Source organism: Dromiciops gliroides, chromosome 1 (genome assembly GCF_019393635.1).
Source record: "Dromiciops gliroides isolate mDroGli1 chromosome 1, mDroGli1.pri, whole genome shotgun sequence".
Lineage (NCBI taxonomy): Eukaryota > Metazoa > Chordata > Mammalia > Microbiotheria > Microbiotheriidae > Dromiciops > Dromiciops gliroides.
In genome coordinates this window covers 583,323,984-583,346,322 of record NC_057861.1, presented here as the reverse complement: position 1 = coordinate 583,346,322, position 22,339 = coordinate 583,323,984, and the positions used below count along the sequence as shown (strand labels likewise).

General features: G+C 37.5%; 1 protein-coding gene across 1 annotated transcript in view; it reads right to left on the bottom strand.

Moving 5' to 3' along the window:
• The window catches only part of SNX29 (sorting nexin 29), a 673,154-nt gene that overhangs the window by 584,113 nt on the left and 66,702 nt on the right, over positions 1-22,339 (bottom strand). The window contains exons 5-9 of the mRNA XM_043964582.1: positions 15,586-15,766; positions 11,642-11,712; positions 10,529-10,777; positions 8,388-8,766; positions 4,502-4,620 (exon numbers count right to left, since the gene is read on the bottom strand). Of these exons, the coding sequence (XP_043820517.1) occupies positions 4,502-4,620; positions 8,388-8,766; positions 10,529-10,777; positions 11,642-11,712; positions 15,586-15,766 (999 nt within the window). The remainder of the gene's footprint in view (positions 1-4,501; positions 4,621-8,387; positions 8,767-10,528; positions 10,778-11,641; positions 11,713-15,585; positions 15,767-22,339) is intronic.

Sequence of the window (22,339 nt, the reverse complement as noted above, 5' to 3'; positions counted from 1 at the left end):
TAGGTACTCTCAATTGCCTTGGCTTATAAAACATGGCTCTCCCTAATCTCCACTTCCCCAACCCTAGCCATTTAAATGTTCCTTCTCATTGTTTGTTGAATCACCATTTATTTCTCTTTTCCTCTTCCCCTCCTCAGCCCAGGGTGTCTCTCAAGACTCGGTCCTGGCCCCTCTTATCTTCCCTCTCTAAATTTGCCTTCCTGGAGATCTAATAACCTCTTCACAGATGACTATAAAAATCTAATGAGCCTCCTGACCTCTAGTCACACATTATCAACTACTTGCTGAATATCTCCTTTAAACTGTCCCATATAAATCTCAAATTCAACATGTCCAAATTAATTATCTTCTCCCTTTAAACCTACCCCTCCCTTAAACTTCCCCTTAGCTTGAGGGTACTATCATCCTCCATCTCAGAGTTATTCTTGACTCTTACCTCATACCTAATCATGTCGGGACTTCTAGATTCTACCTTGATAACATTTCCTTCACCCATCCCTTTCCCTTGGACACAGTCGCCTAACCTAGTTCAGGTCTTCATCCTGAAACTAGATTACTCTATTAGCCACCTAATTGTCCTCTCTGCTTTTAGACTGTCCCCTCTCTAATCTAACCTCGACGAAGCTGGAAAAGAGTCTCCATAAAGAACAAGTCTGAGCAGGACATTACCCTTAAGAATCCCTTCTGAAAAACCATTAGTGATTCCCTCTCATTCCTCCGAACACTGCAGATCTGGCTCCTCCTTACATTCCCAGCCTTATTCCATTAACCCTATACTTCAGCTGTTTCTTAAATTCTTCAGTCCATTTTCTACCTTGAGGCATCTGTTTGCATGAGTCAGCTCTCATCCCTGGAATGCAGTCCCTCCTAATCTCCACCTCTGTCCTCAAGACTCATCTCAAATGTCATTGTATAGGTGAAACCTTCCCTGATCCCACAAATGTTTGTGCTGTCTCCTCAATTTTTCTTGTAATAGTTGTTTACATGTTTTTGTCCCAAAAGAATGTAATCTTCTGGAAGCAGCCACTGCTTCATTTGTGTCTAATATGGCATTCGGGAATTTGGCAGAAAGAAGAGTAGGTACTTTTAATAAATTTTTGTGGAATTATTGAATCAGGTGGTCTGGTCAGACCTACAACTGTATACACTGAATTACCAATGTATACAAGAAATGGCTGAGGTACTGTCTCCTGGTCAGCCAATGGTACAGGCACCATTAACCAAGACTACTAGAGCTGTTTTTGATGAAAGGTCACTCAGTTAATCCACAACAACATATGCATACACACATGCATATGCACATACATATTCATATTCATACAATACACATGTGTGTATGTGTATTGTATACACCCATGCATACACACACACACACACACACACACACACACACACACATATATGCACAGCCACACTGTGGCCTGTGGCTCTTCAAGGCACTGATCCATGGTTGTCCGCGACTGGTGGAAGCCTACTACTACTACTACCACTATATATATATATATATATATATATATATATATATAAATATCCCCTTTCCTTATCTCACAAAGCTACCAATTCAAGTTCAAGTATCATCAGCTCTCATCTGACCTTTTGCAGTAGCTTCTTAATTGGTGTCCTTGCCTCAAATCTCACCTGACTTCAATCCATACTCCACTGGGCTGCCAAAGAAGTTTTCCTAAACTGTAGGTGTGGAAGTATCACCATCCTTCCTATTTTACCTCCAAAGCTCTCTATTACCTCTAAGATCAAATACAAAGTCCTCTGACATTTAAAACCCTTCACAACCTGGCCCCTTCTTACTTTTATAGGCTTCTTAACACTTTCTTTTCCTCCCCATACTCTATGATCCAGCTACACTAGCCTAACTTGATGTTTTTCATATACAACACACCATCATCTCCTATATCCATGCTTTTGCACTAACTGTCCCTGATGCCTGGAATGCCAGCCCTCCTACCTTCTGATTCTTAACTTCCCTAGCTCCCTTCAGGATTCATCTCAAATCCTATCTTCTCCAGGAGGCCTTTCACAGATGCTGGTGGCTTCTACTCTCAGATCTACTCCCATCTACTCCATAGATATTTTGCATGTACCTGGTTATAAGTAAGCTCCTTGAGGAGAGGGACTGTTTTTGCCTTTTTTTGTATTCCCAGTGCTTAGCCCAGTACCTGGAACATAGTAAACACTTAACAAATGCTTGTTGACGCACTAGCAATCATTGTGGTACCAGCAGTAAGTCAAGCAATAAAACTATCTTTACCTGGCAGCTTTGGTGACCTTGACCGAGGGGACATACAAAAAGTTAAAAAAAAAACAAACAACAATGTAATCAGCAATTCGAGACTGTGACCAGAAAAATCCAGAGCCAGGAAACATACTACTAAATCAAGGATTTCTGCACAGCCCTAAAGCTCAACATTCAAAATAGATCTATACTGAAGAGTTTTTTTCTTTTTACATTCAATTAATTGTATAGAATTAGTTGATTTTGTTAAGGTTTAAAGATAAATTTATCATAATTTACCTCTTTTGTTTTGTTTTGTTTTTTTAAGAATCCCAATAGAACCTTAAACAATTCCTTAAATCTGAGCCTACACCTTTTATCTATGTTAGAAAGCATCTGGGAGGTGAGGGGACAGAGAGGGTCATTTTCTCTCCTCTCCCCACATTGTCTGTGGTCTAGTAGAAGAGATATCCTCCCCTCCAGTCACTGAAGAGTTTGTATGAAATTCAGTGTTTGAGTTTGAGAACGCATAACTGAGGGAGCAAAGAGACATACTCTCCAGATTGATATAGAGGCAGTCACTAAAGACCAGAAGCAGCCTTGAGAAACTGGACCTCTGGCTTCAGAAAAAAGAAATCTGCCTAAGGACTCAAGAGCAAGCTCGCCCTGGCAATTGCAAATGGCGTTTTAGAGAAGAGGAATGGCTTTGAAGCCCTACGGTCTGGAGTTTTAAGTTGCCTTGGCCACATGTGTTTTCTTTATACCCCTCACTAGCATTGTCTTCTAAGTCTGTGTCCACACTTGCCATGATTCTGTTATGTTTTCGTACTGTGTATTGTTTTATCTATGGTTCTCTTACTAAACGACTTTGCTGAGAAAAAAAAATCTGAGCCTACAGAAAAGTACAATTCATTTCCCTAAGAAAGGAGAGAGAACAAAATAAGGCCAGGGTAAGAAACCAGGCTCTTATCTCTACTTTAAAGGCCTGAGTGACTTTGGGGGAATACTTTGGTCTATAGGTAGGTAACACAGTTCCATGTTCTGGCTAAAGAACAAAAGGATAATAAATAAAATCAGGAACAATTTTATGTTAGTCCTTCACAAATAGCAAATGGATTGAAAAGCACAATGAAAGAGACTATTGAAGCAGGACTACTTTCTATTTCTCTAACACTATTCACCTACTTTGTATTAATTTCCTTTGTATGTATTATGTATAGACATATATATGTATGTGTGTACATACATACATATACAAATACACACACACACACACACACACACACACACACACACACACACCCCTCTCTTTTTATATTGTAGATTGTAAGCTGCTTGTGACGAGACAATGTTTTTACTCAGTGTCTTTGTATCTCCAGTGCCTGGCACTGGAGGAACTTACTAAATACTGGTTGATTGATTGGTTGAGTTTTATTGTATTAGCAAAAAGATCTTCCATCTTTGCTATGAGGTACATAAGAACTATTTATAGTGGGAAATGCAACACATTTTAGGTTGCCTAACTTCAACAATTCTGGCAGAGCCAGAATTTTAAAATTCAGTTGTCGTAATACCTAACACAGGCTAGGGTAATCTTAAAAGGCTCCACCCCACAGGAATCCCAGGATGACCTGTTACCATTCTCTAAACCAGGGCTTCTTAAACTTTTTCCACTTGGGACCCCTTTTTGCCAGAGAAATTTATTTGTGACCTGGCTATAAATATATGGTATAAAAATAGGTATACATAAACTTTTACTGTTGCCAAATTTTTCCCGATCCCCACATTCAGTTATGTGACCCCAAAAGGGGTCGCAACCCACAGTTTAAGAAGCTTTGCTCTAAACACAGGCTTCTCACTGGAAAAGAAGGCCACTGTCACCCCAGTAATGAGCACCAAGTTTAAGGTCTCAGGATGCTCACGGATCTACATTTGTTAGGCTCTGAGATAGGTTAGAAAGTCACATTCTCAGATTCAAATCTTCAGATTCAGGGGTTAGATGTGATTTTACTAGTATATGAAACTCCTAAGAAAGAAACTCACTCTACCAATTTGAATCAGCAACTAGGTGGCAGCTTCAATTTGCCTGGGGAACTCACTGAGCTGTCAAAAGACTTGCCCAGGGACACACAGCCTGTATGAGTCAGAGGTGGGGGTTCAAGAGGCAGTCTTCCTGACTTCAAGGCCAACTGGCTCTCCACAGTGATACCACACTACCTCTACTCATAATCAAAAGCTTTACAGATAACAAAGAGACAAGAAATAACCCACCTGCTGGGGCATAAGATCCCACTCCACTGAGAGGAAAAAGGACATCAGAATCACCATGAAGCACCTGCAGGGGAGCCCAGCTGTGCATCTGTGAAAGGCAGGTGTTACCATCCAGGGGCCTAGGATTGTGAAAGAATGCAGATGTAAAACAGATCTCCTAGCTCCACAGAGGACAGCATGATAACCACATCTATTTATCAAGCTTCTCAAAAAGGTAGACAGGATATGTCAGACTACTGTAACATGTAGTGACAATTTCAAATGCAAAAAAAGCAATGTGTGATAAAAAGATTATAAATTCCTATAGAACAGGGGCTGGGTTGTTTTTGTTAAACTTCTCACTATGGTATTCATCAATGCACATCATAAAAGGGAGCAATTAAGAAATGCTAATAATGATGACAGCATGATTTCTCCATTTTGATGACAGAAACTTAACTTGTTCCATGTCTCTACTCCAAGTCTCCACAAAGAACATTAATTATATATAGCCTGAATAGTCATTACTCTCTTTGGTCAACATAATCTCAGAATGTGAACTCAAAAGATTAAAATAAGAAGAACCTGAGAGAGTATGAATGTCTGTGGTCAAGAAATACTTTCCAACTTTGGGCCTTTTGTTGTAATGTGTAGACTCTTACCACTTATGGACTAGGCCTACAGAGTAAGCAACCAGAAAAAAAAAATCTCCTCCAGTGTTCTGGTAATCCACATATAAATTGGGAAGGGGTGACAGTGCCTGTATTCTGAATTGTTGGCAAACAGCTTGCTTTCCTTTAGCAAAACAGTATCTTAAAGTCTTTAAAATGAACCTTGATAGCATTTCAACTTCACTGAAAGCTAACATTCAAAGATGTTCTCTTCATATAGTCTGTCTACTTATACTCCTTTCACAATTTCACATCCCTCTAGCATGGCAACTAAACCACTAAACTTAGACTAGCGTATCCATATTATGGGACCATTCGTTTGGCTGTTAGCTTATATCAGAGGGCCTAACCAAAAATATCACTTGCTGAGCCATTACATTTTTCTCCTGATCTTTTTCTAGGATAGTAGTGAAGGATTTTTCAAATGGTCCACCTGTGTCACTCAGGAGAAAGAGAATTAACATTTCTGGCAAGCTGATGAAGGACCACTGACACTACAGTCACCTCTGAGGACATGTAAAGTCACATTGGCTTGTTTGTTTAGTCTTTCTACACATCATAATGCCAGCTGGCTTGACTTAAGGCTCACCCTCTTCAATCCTCCACTTACTCTCAACATAATACTAGAGTACAAAAAGGAACTTGTAGGTCATGGGGAAAAAAGCTAACTGATTATAATGTTATGTACAAATAGAGAGATAAAGCTATTTTTCTAAACTATGGAATAGAAATGTTAGTTTCCCCAATCAGCCAAATTAAGAACTACAGGAAAAATGAGGGACTTTGAAATAAAACAGAAATAGAGCCTTAAATTTTGTAAAAAAGAGGAATACAATAAACCATAAGTACAATAGTAGAAAGAATGGTGACTTTGAATTCAGAAGAACTATGTTCAAATCCCACCTTTGATACTATGTGATCTTCATCCAGTCACTAAATCTCCCTGGGCTTCAGTTTCCTTATTTATACAATAAAGGGGTCCCTTCCAACTCTAAATCTAGGCTTCCTGAGTAGAGGTGACATGTAAAATCATGTGGCAATGTGCTTTTCAGTCCATTTTTTTCACATTTTATTATTAATAATAAAAAGAGAGAGTGTGTGGATAAAAGGAAAGAAACACTAGCTGGGAACCAGAAACACCTGGGTTCAAGTTCTATCTTTGGTACTTTCTGTTTGTTTAAACTTGGGCATTCACTTAATTCTCAGTGACCCCAAATAACTCTCTAAAACTATAAATTTAAGAATAGTGGGAAGGAGCAGCTAGGTGGCGCAGTGGATAAAGCACCAGCCCTGGATTGAGGAGAACCCGAGTTCAAATCGGATCTCAGACACTTGACACTTATTAGCTGTGTGACCCTGGGCAAGTCACTTAACTCTCATTGCCCCAAAAAAGAAAAAGAAAAAAAAAGAATAGTGGGCAGACCCACTGGTAATGAGTGAGGAGTGTCTTCAAAAGAGACATCCATTATGTCAATTAAATAACCCATTCAAATAGCAATGGTTTTAATTGTACATGTATAACCTATATCTGGTTGCTTGCCAACTCAAGGAGGGGGGAGAGGAGGGAGGGAGGGAATGAGAGAGGGATAGAATTTGGAACTCAAAACTTATAAATAAACAAGCAAATAAATGAATGAATAAATAAATGAGTGAATGAATAAATGAATGAATGAATAGATAAATGAATAACAATAGTATTTATAATAATAATGGTTAACTTAAATAACTCTTCATAGTAAAAGAAAAAAAAGCACTTTTTCATATATTATCTTGTTTGATCTCAACTACCATCCTTGAGTTAATTAGCTCAGGCATTTAAATCTCCATGTTACAAATGTTAAAACTAAGGCTCAGGGGCAGCTAGGTGATGCAATAGATACAGTACTGGCCCTGGATTCAGGAGGACCTGAGTTCAAATCTGGCCTCAGACACTTGAGAGACACACTAGCTGTGTGATCCTGGGCAAGTCATTTAACCCTAATTGCCTCACCAAACAAACAAACAAACAAACAAAGGCTCAGAGGGGCAGCTAGGTGGCAAAGTGGATAAAGCACTGGCCCTGGATTCAGGAGGACCTGAGTTCAAATCCGGACTCAGACACTTAGACACTTACTAGCTCTGTGACCCTGGGCAAGTCACTTAACTCTCACTGCCCTGTAAAAAAACAACAACAAACCTAAGGCTCAGAGATGTTAAGTCATGTTAAGGGTCACACAGCTAGAAAGTAGGAGAATGAAGAACTGAAACCAGATCTCTGAACTCCAAAGAAGGTTCTCCCTTCAAGAGCCCTGCTGTGTTGGGGCTGTGATGGGCTGTGTTGTTCTAGTCTACACAGTGAAAAAGATGATGTACACCATCCCTATGTAGTGATGGTGGTGATATAATGCACTAGGCTAACCAATTGAAAAAAAAAAAAAAGAATTAGATTACTTCTGCTAGGACTCAAATAAAGTCACATATGGTTCATTAGCATTCAGCATCTTGTACCAGTTTAGTGGTCCAAAACATAAGGTATTAAACGAAAAAGTATATGTGAACAGAGTCCATGTCAAAATACCACTATTCATCCATTACCTTGAAAAGAAATGCCAAATGTACTAGTCTACACCCTTTCCTTAATACCAGCCTACCCTCCCCTTGACTTTCCTTTCTAGCCTATCCAGCAATGACAGCAAATTGAGAGATATAAAATAGTATCCATTAGCATTTATAGAGTTCTTCACTAATAACAAAGTGCTTTCCATACACGATATCATTTAATAATCAAAAAGTTATTTTTCTCATTTTAGTAATTAGGAGACAAAGGCAAAGAGCAATTAAATAACATTCACAATCGTACAGCTAGTAAGTGACAAAAAATAGGATATGAATACAAGTCTCCTGATTCCAAATGCTTTTTCCATTATATCACATCTGCCTGTAAAGAAATCTGAGCCAAAAAAAGACAGCAGACAAAAAGTGACACATTTCCCAAGAATGTCAAAGTATCCACGCTTAATTTTTTAATAGTAACCTCAGAATATGCTCCTTTGATCTTATTAATTCTCAGGAAGGTGGTAAGACAATCCCTATGCTCCACAGCAAAATACTTGAAAGGAATTAAGTAGCATTCAAAGAAAAGGAACAGCTTACATTCTCATCTCTACCAAATGTTTTAAAGAGCAAATGAAAACTGACTCTGAAGTACTTACTTAACATGGAACTCATTTCTTTAAAAAAAAAAAAATCAAACTTACTTCTCAGAAACCTCTGTGTGATCTTCCATGCTTTTTTGCCCACGTGGTTTTCCATAAACTTCATCTTCATTTTCATCAATATCTTCATCATCAATACTCTTCACATCCAGCTTCTGGTATCCATATTCTCCATTAAAAGACACAGAATCAATTTTCCAAGAGTTGCTACTCTGGCTTCCATTAGAATTTGGCCCAAAGGGACTTTCAAAAGTGGACATGATATTAACTGATGAACGATCTGAATTGTCTTCTGAGCTTTCTCCTGTTCCACCTGTCTTTTTAAAAATGTCCCCAGAGTTTTGCTCATCTTCCTCATCATCAAATGAAATTATATTAGTTACCTTCTTTTTCTTTTTCCTATCCTTTTTACATTTTGTATCTGTCGAAAGAAAAAATACATTACAAACTTCTCAAAAAGTCTTCAGGACAACCAAAATACTACCTTATCTTATGATAATTCCCTAAATCTTCTTTAAAAAAAAAAAACAATATAAAAACTAGATGATTCAGAACCAAAAAATTCCCCAAAAGGTTGTTTAATCTACCCTTCTCTTCCACAAAGCTGAAGGTATAGCATACTTATTAAGTAATAAAGCACTCCTTAACAGAATTCGTATATCCAATGAACACTGCCTTCTAAAACAATCACCCTAAGAAACTATATACTTACCTAAACAATATTATCATTACTCAAAACATTGGTGGAACTCCTCCTTTTAGGTTACCTTATGGGCTAGATTATGAACTTTGTAAGATAAGTCCATGTTCATTATATTATCATCACAGCATGCTCTTATTTTTACCAAAAAACAGATTTACCAGATTTATCACTCACCTTATTCACTAGATATGACACTTGGTCTATTACAAAAGGCAAAAGGCAAAGATATAATACTCCTAAAGACATTTTTTTAAAATATGCCAAAGGTTCTAAAGGCAATTTCCAAAGTTCTCCAAATGTCTAAAGAAATAACAACATATTTGGAATAATTCAGTGCCTCCCAAAGGAATGATAGAGCAAACCTCAATTGGATATATACGTTCTAGTAGGCTTAAAAAATAAGCCATGTTGCTTTGTGCTTCATACATCACTCAAAAACATGGATATGTCTGTGATTCTTTTAAAATCACCAGTAAAGAAAATCCTATGTTCTGGTTTATCTGCTAAAAGAAGCCTGAGCATCAGTTCTCAAGTCAGAAAGGCCAGGGAATAAAGTATCCTTTTAAAAAGCCAACGTTAAATATTTCCAGCATCAGAAAGTAAGGGTTTAGTTATCAGAAATATGAGCCTATGACAAAACAAAACACATATTTGGTCCACAGGTCACAACTTGCATACATTACTGGAAATTCCAATTTGGCTACAGTTAAGTTTTTTGTTGTTGTTGTCGTTGGGTTTTTTTGTTTGTTTTTTGGTGGGGCAATGAGGGTTAAGTGACTTGCCCAGGGTCACACAGCTAGTAAGTGTCAAGTGTCTGAGGCCAGATTTGAACTCAGGTCCTCCTGATTCCAGGGCTGCTGCTCTATCCACTGCGCCACCTAGCTGCCCCCAGTTAAGTTTTAAGAAACAGAGAACACCAGGAATAAGACCCTAAATACATGAGGGTCCTGAATTCCTGATCCTGATCATGTAATAACCCAGATTGCCATCCTCTCCAATAATCTAAATGAAGACCATGAAGTTTTCAAAGAAAAAAAAAATTTTCAACGCATAAATAAAATATCTAGGGAAGGGGGAGGTTGAAGGGGATAGGAGTATATCTAAAAAAAAACTGATGTAAAAATAGAAAATATAAATAACTTTTTAAATAACATGTATGTATATGTAAAATATACACATATTATGGCACTTTTAAAGAGAAAGTCTAGACAATATCAAATAAACAAGAAGAGAATGGCACAATTCCAACAAAGTGGGAATCACTGCCTATGCACTCCACTTAGATTCTAAAAAGAATAAACATACATTGATTTTCCAAATGATATTTCTAAAATAAACCCAATGGCTAAAGCAGCTTTTCACCAAGATAGCACCATACAATTTATACCCTTAATTTTCACTACCAAAAAGGACATTACCTCAAACCCCTCTATCTAACCTAATATTAGTCTCTGAAGTCCATCTTCAACAAGATACTTACCTGCATTGACATTCCTGGATACAACTGGTAAAGGGTCAGATTCCTGGTCTGGTTTGATTAGGATGGAGACAGCAGAAGATGCTGTGATCTCTCGAAGGAGGCTGCTCACACCTTGGGTGGATTCCTTCAGCAGGGAGGTCACATTTTGAGTAGACTCCTTTAGGAGGTCAGAGACAGTTGGCGTGTACTTACTCTGCCCATTCAGGTCCTTGTTGTCAATATTGATTGCAAAGAGTATAGAATTCAGACCTGATGACGAAGAAGAAAAGCTTGCTAACTGTAGCATCCATTCCTAAGCATACATCTCTAAACATAATAAAGAAAAGCAAGAACTTCTACCCAGGCTACCACCTGTGTTATAATTATAGCATATGCCCTTACCTTTAAAAGTTATTGTTTAAAAATCTTCCCCTAAAGTGGAATTAATCTATACTGAGCATACAAGGAACTGAATCCCCTCTACCTTGGCTCTCAGCAGCTATATCCAGCGCCCACCTGAGGCCTTACCAGTATCCTGTTAAAATAGCTGCAAATAAGAAGCAAGAAGGGGAAGACACTTGGGCTGAAATGATTTCCATCCATAATGACCTATGTGTGCAGGCAAATACTGATCAAACACTGACATTTTCTAGCTTATACAATGGTCTTTCTTTGATTCCATAATATGTAGAACCTGTCAAGTTTTTAACATACTAGAAAAGTAACAGTAATCAAAGGACTTGGAGCTCTCTTCTTTATTTTCATTGCATTAACTTCTGAGGTTTTTTGAAAAGGAGCTTTCAAAAGTCAAAGAAACAACTAATTTGAACCACAAAAAGTAAGAGTAAGATAGCATGCTACATCTTCGACATTATTTATTTGCTGTTACTGAATTCTTGTTTAGCAAATTAAGAGTTGTATTTCATTATAGGAAGGACAGTAACAAATGTGTTCTAGGTCACTGAAGAACTGGGAAAAGTATCAATATCCCTTCTAATTAAAAAGAAGCTATTAACTACACTTTCATAACTCAGTTCAGACTAACTGCAACCTTTTCTTATGCAAATAATTACAAGTCCAGAAAAGCCTTTAAATCAGGATCTATTCACTACTGGTTAAGACTCTAAGGCTTACCAGCTGCCATGGTAGGGAGCATGCTGGACCGTTCCTCATCCATCACAAAGGCCCAATCTTCATAGAAAATGCTGCCGAACAAAAGAGAAATGCAAAACAATCTATGGTAGACTATTTTGGAAGTACTTTGAGAAATAGCTATTTAATTTTATTAACCAACTGAATGAATTAAAAAAACACCTAGAAAACTCATCTTAGAAATTCTGACATATCATAATTCTGGCTAAAGTGGATACTATACATATAGAGGTATCTGATAGTTGGTAGGTACTACTAATACAACAAAGGATAATTACAGAATCTACAACCCATAGATCCTGTGACTTCCTGGCTGGTCTCTTGAGAGGCCAAACCATAAAGAACTAAAATAGATATTATATGTAAATGCAGTACTTATAGAGCTTTAGACTGAGAGTCCCAGACTTAAGGGTAACTACCATGCAAAAATTCCCTCTGAGAGACAAACCAAGACCCAAAAACCACAGTAGAACTACAAAATGGGCCTACTGGTTCTGCTAATTGAACAGGAGTAGACAGAGAAAGCTGCCAGAGACCTCTACGGGCTCTTTAAGCCTTTTTATAAACAGTTCTATGGGGAGGAGAAAAGAGAGCCAGACCTGTGATTTCATCAGTGTTGGGAGCCAAGTGAGAAACTCCCTCTACCAATGTGGATGAGAACTTTCTCTGCAACTTATTTTCTGTAATCTTATAGTGATATAGAGTGGCTTGGACCACTGAGAAGGGATTTGTCTAGAGTCACAAAGCCAGTAAGTGTCAGAGGTGAGACTTGAACCTAGGGGTGTCCTTATTCCAAGGCCGCCTCTAATTCCACTATACCCTCTCCCCCCTTCTCCACCATTCCCTCTTTCTCTCTCCATATATATGTATGTGTATGCAAAGATTCACACATACATAATATAATGCATATTCATATGCAATATTTCAGAGCAAAATCTGAGCACCAAAAAACCACTAAAAGAGTCTATGAGGCATGTGTACCTCTCAGAAGGATATATGAGTGCTATGCTGGTTCAGCTAATTTAATTTGGCCCTAAGGGACATAATAAGTTTAGGTAAGACATGGTTCCTACCCTCATGGAGTTTTGAGTCAAGTATAAGGATAGATACAAATATAGATAACTATACTACACAACATTTCACAAGAAGGATATTGTTGTTGTTGCTATTATTCAGTCATGTCCAACTCTTTGTGACCCCATTTGGGGTTTTCTTGGCTAAGATACTGGAGTGGTTTGACATTTCCTCCTCCAGTTCATTTTGCAGATGAGGAAACTGAGGTATACAGGGTTAAGTGACTTGCCCAGGGTCACACAGCTAGCCAGTGTCTGAGGTCTGATCTGAATTCAGGAATATGATTCTTCCTGACTCCAGGCCTGGTACTCTAGCACCAGCAAAGAATACTATAAGTATAAAACCAAGTGTTTTGAGAGAACCACAGGAGAAAGTTGCCCTTGGGAGGGGTGAGGTCACAGAAGGTTTCAAGGAATAAGTAGAATCTGAGTTGAGCTTTAAAGGACAGGTGTAGGGAGGAAAAACATTCTAGCCAGAAAGGTGGAAAAGGACAAGATGTGCTCATGAATGAAGAAGTGTACAGTAGAGAATAACTTAAGAGAAAGCTGGAAAAATGGGGTGGCAGCAGATTTTGGAGGGCTGTGAATGCCAGGCAAGAACTTTGAACACTACTAGATATGTAATATAGAGCCAATGAAGATTTTTTTAAAACAGCAGGATAATATAAGCTATTGCATTTGTGAGGACAAATAAAGGAGGCCAGAAGACCTATAAGGCAACTTCATGTCTGAATTGTTGAACCAGTCACTTGGTAATTTGGAAACAAATTAGCCTTTCCAAGGCTAACCTTTCCACTTGGGATCCTGTCTCCTCCTAGAGCCTACGGGCATTTGCCCCTTAGTCCTTCTTGCATCTTTGATCTCATCTTCACCACTAGCTCTTTCCCTTTTGCCCACACATATGCTCTGATCTACCTTCTCCTTAAAAACAAACAAACAAACAAACAAAACAATCAAAACAAAAAAAAACCCAAGCTCTTCCTATCTTCTGCCCATACACCAATCTCTGTTTCCCTTCACTACCAAACTTTTATAAAAGAGAATGTTATGGAATATGCCACATCATGAAGTACTGATTTCTATCCACAATGGAATTGGAAGTATTCAAAAAGATTAAGTGACTTGGGGATATTAAGACGGTATTATTAAATCAAAAAGAGAATTTGACTAATGGACCTGTAAGATCTCTTCCAAATCTAAGATAAGATATCACAGGTATTCTATATTGGTTGCTTCTACTTCACTACCTATTCCATCCTCAAACTTTGCAATATGGCTGCTGTCCCAACTATCATACAATGGAAAAAGGCTTTTTATCAGTTCATACCTACCCTTTCATCTTTGTAGCATTTTAATCCTACTAACAACCTCCTTTTTTCCCTGGTATTTTCTCTTCTCTTAGGATCCACAACAGAGGACTCTCCTAATTCTCTCACCTCTTCTCTATCTTCTCTAGGTTCTCTCCTTCCCCCTACCCCCTAACCAATGTCCTGTCTTCAGCCCTCTTCTCAGAGGTCTCCTTTCAACATATACTTACAAAGGCCTCTTGTAAGTAGATAGGATGACTCAGAATCCCTATTTCCAGCTCCAACATCTCTCCTAAACTCTAGATCCACATTTCCAGCTGCCTAATGGATATCTCTACCTAGAAAATAGTTTTAGAGCTTGAAAAAACCTTGGAGATAATTCTGTTTCTGATAATGGTACAACCACCATTCTCCCAATTACTCATGCTCAATATCTCAGTGATTGATCTCTAATGTCTCCCTGTCTCTTCCTCTCCACAACTAATTAGTTACAAATCCCTGCTGATTCTACTTCCAAAATCTCTCTTTTTCACTGCCTTCTTCACATTCTGCTGCCATCCCACTTTGGGCCTTGATTACCACTCCATAGAGGTATTACAGCCTCTTAATTAGTCTTCCTAGCTCCAATTTCTCCTATATATTTTATATATAATCTTCCCAAAGCATAGCTCTGATCATTCAACTCCTCCCCACCCCATCCCTATCAATTTGAAAACTTTCAGTCACATTCTACTATCTAATAAATAAATTCCAAATCCCTTAGCCTGGCTTAAAATTAATTCATTATTTTAAGAAACTATTCCAATATATCAAATTGAATTTGGGTTTACAACTCTGCTAATTTGTGATACCTCAAAGGGGGAATAAAAAATTGGGCCCCTTGTGAGAGCAATAGATGGGAGCTAAATAGTTCTTCACTGATCTTAAATCAAGTCATTTATTAAAGTTTGTCTTATATTTAACCTCTGAAATTAAAAAATTTACATAATGGTAAGAGCCTTACACTTGTAACCAAACAGCCTGGATTTGAATCCTGGCTTAACGATTTATTCTACTGTACAACCTTGGATAATTCAGCTTCTATGGAACCTCACTTTCTACCTCTATAAAAAGGGGATAAAAATGTCAAAAAGCCTATAGCACAGGAGGGTTAAAGGGATTAAAGAAAAATATGTATGAAGTTCTTTTGAATTATAAAACATAAGGTAAATGCCAGCTACTGTTGCTAGCAATATTAATAAGGATGTTAATAAAGCACACAACCTATAAGGAAAGGCAGAGCATGAGACCGTTTCCAAAACTGTCTCTTCAAGCCCTTTAGTTTCTGACTAAGAGTAGGACATTTCAAAATATCTCAAAGAAAAAAAAAAGAAAAAAAAATACCTCAAATTAAACTGTCAAGGAAATAAAAGCCACATTCACTTCTAAAGAAACCGGTCTCCCCACATAAAAGCCCTTGGACTGTGTCCAAGAGCCAGACCTGCAGGGAACCCCCTCAGAGTACAGGGTCTGTAGGGCTGCTTGAAGCCACCAGCCACCCAGTTACCTCAATCTAATTTTGTCTGCCAGCAGCATGTGGATGTAGCGTTCCAAGGAGTGTTCGTTGAGGGCACAGCGCAGCCAAGCCCGCCCTCTTCCCACATCTGTGCTGATGTTTTTCAGGGAGTAGAAGCGCTGTAGTTCATGCTTATTCAGGACTTCCTTCACATAGTACCAAAATACAGGCTCTGCAAAAGGTAAAGGACAGCACCATCATCATTACTGATGCCTAGACATACTCTTGTCGGGTATATCACCCTCCTGTGGGACCTGGATCATTTTGGCTACATGTTAACTTATGAAATGTATAATAGCCCAATCATGCCCAATGGTATTCTTTCCACAGGATGCCTCTCTTTCAAGAGAGGCCTGGTCAGAAGGAATGTTATGCATAATGCCCAAGCTACTTGGCCAAAAAGTTTTTTTTAAATACACCTGATAAACCATCTGTTATTCCATCACACTTCAAATCAAATTACTCCATCCAGCATAGCCAGTCTTTCTAGAAATTGTAATCACCTACTATTGACCTTGAATGCAGGTGAAACATTTCTCAGCGTGTTCTCACTCTTCAATTTAGGAAATTGCTCACTGCTACACAATTTTCTATAGTTTGTCACCAGCAATGCTTGAGATAATAAGAATTATCCCAGGAGGATTCCTTTGCCACTGACAAATCTAATGCAGTTTATTCAAAGTTCAGTTTACCTACCCCTTAATTCATACAGGCTCCAAAATTTAATTTAGGAACTATGATATTGTATACATTGATATTTCTTGCATTTAAAGGCAGCACTAATTCCAAAAGTGGGCAAAGACTTATTTTGGAGATTTTTGGTGGTGGTGGTGGTGGTTTTTTGGCAGGGCAATGAGGGTTAAGTGCAAAGAATTACTGTTTACTAGGACCTCTGATCATCACGAAATGTTGTTGATACTGTGTACAATGTTCTCTTGGTTCTGCTCATTTCACTCAGCATCAATTCATGTAAATCTTCAAAGGTTTTTTCTGGAATCTGCCTGCTCATCATATCTTAGTAGTATTCCATTTATATTCATATACCACAATTTGTTTAGTCATTCCTCAGTTGATGGGCATCCCTTCAATTTCCAATTCCTTGTCAGGCACTGCATTTTTAATGCAGTTTGGTTGACAGTGGAGGTCTTTTCAAAGTTACCAATACTCTCCAAGTTTAATTAAAAACATATAATACCTGGGGGGCAGCTAGGTGGCACAGTGGATAAAGCACCGGCCCTGGATTCAGGAGTACCTGAGTTCAAATCCGGCCTCAGACACTTGACACTTTACTAGCTGTGTGACCCTGGGCAAGTCACTTAACCCCCACTGCCTTGCAAAAAACAAAACAAAACAAAAAACATATAATACCTGAAAAACTGCAAAGCTGACTCTAAATCTGTATCAGATGGGAATCTATTAGTGGAGTAGCTCCAATATGCCCTCCCTGCAAACCTACATAGGAAAGAAAACCCTAACATTTGCCATTCCCATAAAGGGGAGTAAACCAAATTCTCCTGCCTCAGAGGAACATACTGGACATACTGAGAACAAGTTTATAACACTACACTACATTGTCAGCAGTTCATGAGCCTAACAATAAAATTCTAATCCAGCTGCAATGGGCTGAAGTGCACAGAAAGATTAGCAAGGCAGACCTTCCTCTGTGGGATCATGGATATTACCTTAAAATATATGGCATTCTACAAAAGGAAAATAATTCCATCCCCTATGTGATTTAGGGAGCAAAAATGAGGTCACACATATTTAATTTCTGTATGCTCCATAGTACAATATCATGTACATAGTATAGACTCAGTCAAAACAAGTCACTTTATGTTTCATTTCATGGTTCCAATGTACCACTTCATTTGAATCCATTTTGCAAAATTTAGATGACTATTTACTCTCATGGATATTAGTGTATAGAGTTTACACTGTTTACATAGGGAATATAAAATTGTTGTACCTTTCAGATTCACTATTCAAAGAAAATATATATAATAAATATAATAACACATATGTATATTACATATTCATATATGTGCCTCAATATAAAATGAGTATCATATCAAGGAAAATATGAAGAAACAGCACAGCTGAATATCCTTACCAACTTAACAAAACTTTAGGATCAAGATACACAATTGAATAATTTTCCAAATTAACAAAAATGGGAAGTTCCTCAATCCGTGTGTGTGTGTGTGTGTGTGTGTGTGTGTTCTCTGTCATTAAAAAAAAAATCTTTCCTTACTACAAGCTATTTACTTGTTTCTTTCTATCCATTTAGTTTTTGGTCACCTTCCAAAGAGTTGTCTTTCATTCAAATTAGTATGTATGTTTTACAATTACTGTCACTTTCTTTCCCCACATTAATATAATTCTTTATTAAGAAAATAGAGGACAGAATTCTTTTCTTCTTGTTAGCAACTTAATTCCCCAATTAGAAAAAGGATTAAAAGAAACATAAACTTCTAAATGCAAATTAAGTATCTTTGTCTTCACCAATCTAGACATTTGCTTTCCTTTATACCTAGAGAATGGCTGTTAACCTTCATCTCCTGGGCACCTCTGGACCTTATCACTGGCTCCAAGTCCCATCTATGTAAGGTTGCTATTCAAAGAAAATGCATTTATTAATTTCTCTTGCCAATGCCATTCTGGACCTAACTATTGGGAGTTTCTGTCCCTTAGGTAGTATCTTTCTGTTGCATGTCCTGAAATGTCTTCCTCTAATGTATTTGCATTTCATTCTTAGTCATTTACTCAATTTATTTCCCCCTTAGTAAATGATTACTCCAATTTCAAGTAGATTTTTAAAAATGTTTTGCAGCTATTTTTTCACAACTATCACTTCCCAATAAACTCTTACCCATATTTTCCTCTTTATTAAAAAAAAAGTTGTCAATTATCTGATACAGTGTCACCAGAGTATATGACATTTTGCATCTGTAATACATTACTTCTCCCAGAAAAGGAATTATATTCCAAAAACAGTCCTTTGGAAATAATGTACGTCATTGCATTTGACCAAAATTCAGTTATTTTTTAGTGTTATCTTTATTTATATTACTGTAGTCATTGTGTATTCAGTTTTCCTGATTCTGCTTTTTTTCACCATGTATCAGTTCATACAAGTCTTCCCATATTTCTCTAAATTCATATTTATCATTCCTTACAACATAATAGTATGCTATAAGTCATATCACAATCTGTTTAGCCATCCCTAATTAATGGGGACTTGTTTAGTTTATAGTTTTTTGCTAGTATAAAAGATATCATTTTAAATTTATTTTCAAATAGCAAACATTTCACTTGTACCTCCTTATAGTATATCTCTGCTACTAGGATCACTGAGTCAAAAAGGATGAACAGTTTAAAAACTTTCCTCACAGGATTCTAAATTATTTTTAGAACCACTGGGTTAATTCACAGCTTCACCAAAAAATGTACTTTCTACAACCTATCTAATATTGACTCCATCTTTTACCACCTTTCCCTGTTTGATAGATATGATATCACCTCAGAATTATTTTAATTTTAATTTCTCTTATAATTCATGCTCTGGAGCATTTTCTCATTTACTTATTACAGTTTATATTTCTTATTTTGAAAACTGTTTAGTAATATGTTTAGGCCATTTATTGGATGGTGAATGACTGCTAATAAAATATTTTTTGTGTCAATTCCCTATAGATCCTGGATGTTAGACCTTTAGCAATGCTGCTTGATGGAAGAATTTTCCACCAGTCTACATTGTTTTTTCTAATTATTTTAACTGCATTGATTCTGTTCATGCAGAAACTTTTTTATTTAACAAACAAAAATATATAATATTAGTTCATCCACACACATAAGCATTATCTACACAGAAGTATTAAAGATTCAAACTTCCGGCCTTTTCTTTTTTTTTTTTCTGAGGAACTAGGGTTAAGTGACTTCCCCAGGTCACACAGCTAGTAAGTGTCAAGTGTCTGAGGTCCGACCTGAACTCAGGTCCTCCTGAATCCAGGGCTGGTGTTCCATCCACTGTGCCACCTAGCTGCCCCTCTAATTTTTTGGAGTTTACTGTGAAATGTAGAGTATAAACTGGTCTAAAACCCAACTTATACCAAACTACCTTCCAATTTTTCCAGCAAGAGGAAGTGAGAGAGTCCTCTCCCCAGTAGAGCTGGTTTTTAGTTTACTATATTTCTTTCTTTCTTTTTTTTTTTTTTGCAGGGCAATTGGGGTTAAGTGACTTGCCTAAGGTCACACAGCTAGTAAGTGTCAGGTGTCAAGGCTGGATTTGAACTCAGGTCCTCCTGAATCCAAGGCCAGTGCTTTATCCACTGTGCCACCTAGCTGCCCTCTACTATATTTCTTATCTCACATGAAGTGCCAACTATGAAGAGAGCTCTGAGACTAGGTGACAGGGAAGATACAAAAATTAGATACACAGTCCTTGTATTAATGAAATTTATCATCTAAAAATTTTAATAATATTTATAACTAATATGTATTGTGGTAAAAAAAAATGAAGGTTTTTAACTAAAATCTAACCGCCAGTTTTTGAAGGACTGCCCTTTTGGGGAGGAGACCGTGAGGAACAGCCGTGTGCCTGCTGATGCTCAGGAGAGCGTGACCAAGCACTCCACTTCCAGGGTGCGAGCTTAAAAAGGAGGAGAGAATGGAAGTGGTCTCTCGCTCTGCTCACACACACTGACTCAGGTTGGCGTGTTCGGGTGATCGGCCCTGGTCCTCGGTGACAACATGTGCTTGACGCTGGTTCTCAGCCTGAGAGGTAGCTTTGGCATTCAGTGAGTTTTATAAAGAATATAGACTAAGCTTAGATCTAAGACTATTTATTTGTATTTCTACTTTCCTATTTCCCTAATCAGTTTCACCTTTTGTTGTCTAATTAATTCCCAAACAATAAAAGCTAATTAATCCATCTCTAATTAAAGCTCAGAGGTTTCTTTCTCTTACTGGTCTGGGAGATATATAAGGGAAAGGTCAAAGGGGAGTTTAATGCTCTTATATCCAATTTTTTTTGGGGGCGGGGCAATGGGGGTTAAGTAACTTGCCCAGGGTCACACAGCTAGTAAATGTCAAGTGTCTGAGGCTGGATTTGAACTCAGGTACTCCTGAATCCAGGGCCAGTGCTTTAACCACTGCGCCATCTAGCTGCCCCCTTATATCCAATTTTAAATCTCACAGTATATAATGTTTTAAAATTTGCAAAACATTTCACTCACCACGCTAAGTCCTAGGGATACAAGAATGGCAAAAGACATTTCCCCTTCTCTCAAGGAGATCCCAATCTGATGGGTGTTATTGTGTTCTCTTACAACCTAGCTAATGTGGAAATGTTTTCCATGACTACTCATGTATAACTTATATTGAATTGCTTAAGTTCTTGGAGTGGGGGGGTGGAAAGGGAGGAAGGAAGAGAAGTTGGAACACAAAGTTTTAAAAAATTGATGTCAAAATTTGTTTTTACATGTAATTTGGAAAATAAAATTCTGAACATGGGTTGGAGCAAAACAAGCGACTTAAGAGGACCAAAGTGAAAAATGTTATTACCAGTTAGGAGGATGAAATTAGAAAACACATTTAAAGAGTTTAAATAATTTGCAAATGGTCAACAATATTACTAGGACTAGAACCAAAGTTTTCTGCCTTGAAGGCAAAGGTTCTTCCTACTACATCATTCCATTCCACTCTTCATTAAATCCTGATCCAACAAAAGAATCCACAATAATCTGAAATGCTGATAGGTGTAGATACAGAACTGAAGGAAGGGCCCTGGTAGCATTTATAACTGAAATATATACTTATATTAAATATATTAGAATCCTGCTGTAGTAGAGGGCCTTTATTAGATGAAATAGCTCTAGACTCATTTACTGAATTTTAAATATGGAAGGAGGCACTGAGATGGCATAATCTAACCTTGTTATTTTATAAAACTAGATATTAGTGAAATCAAGAGTGAGTATCCCACTTATGCAGGTAGTAGAGAAGCACCTGGATTAGAATCTAGTCTCTTGCATGGTATAGGCAATTAAATGTTTGCTTAATTGAACCAAAAGCTCCCTTTCCATTACACCATAAAACCACACTATACTTTCTATAACTGCATTAGTAAAAAGCCCCACCAAATATGCTTCAAACTTCCTTTAGCAACCTTATAGATGGCTCCCATTGTGTCTCATTTGCAACAAAAAGTTGAAATCTTCCCTATCACCAACTCTTAAAAACTAGCAAAATTTGCCTCACTTGAGTTTCATTTCCCTTCATTGCCCCCAAGTCTCCATCTGCTAAAAATGATGAGTCTAAAATGTCCAAAACTCTTACAGTAAAATAAATGGCCTAGAGAGTTCCTGGATGAATTATCAGGCCCTAAGCAATCTTATACTTGTGTTAGAATCTGTATCTGAATTCATCTTTTACACACCTAAAGATATTCTCTACAGCCCCAACAGCCATCCTTTCAGGATTATTCCCCAAGAAGAATATTTTTTTGTATTTTCATAACAGAAATTTTAAAAGAGAACTGAAAATTGTCAAGGGAACAGGGAACCAAAAAAAGCAGACTTCCTCTTTTGATCAAAAAAGATCAGTAGAACATTCTCCTAATGTAAGCAGATTATCCAGAAACTAACATTTTTCTTTTTAACAAAATCATTTTTCCCCTGAAAAGTCAACAACATTTTAATGAGGTTTTCTTTTCTGTCACTCTTTTGCTAATTAATCTGAATGTGTC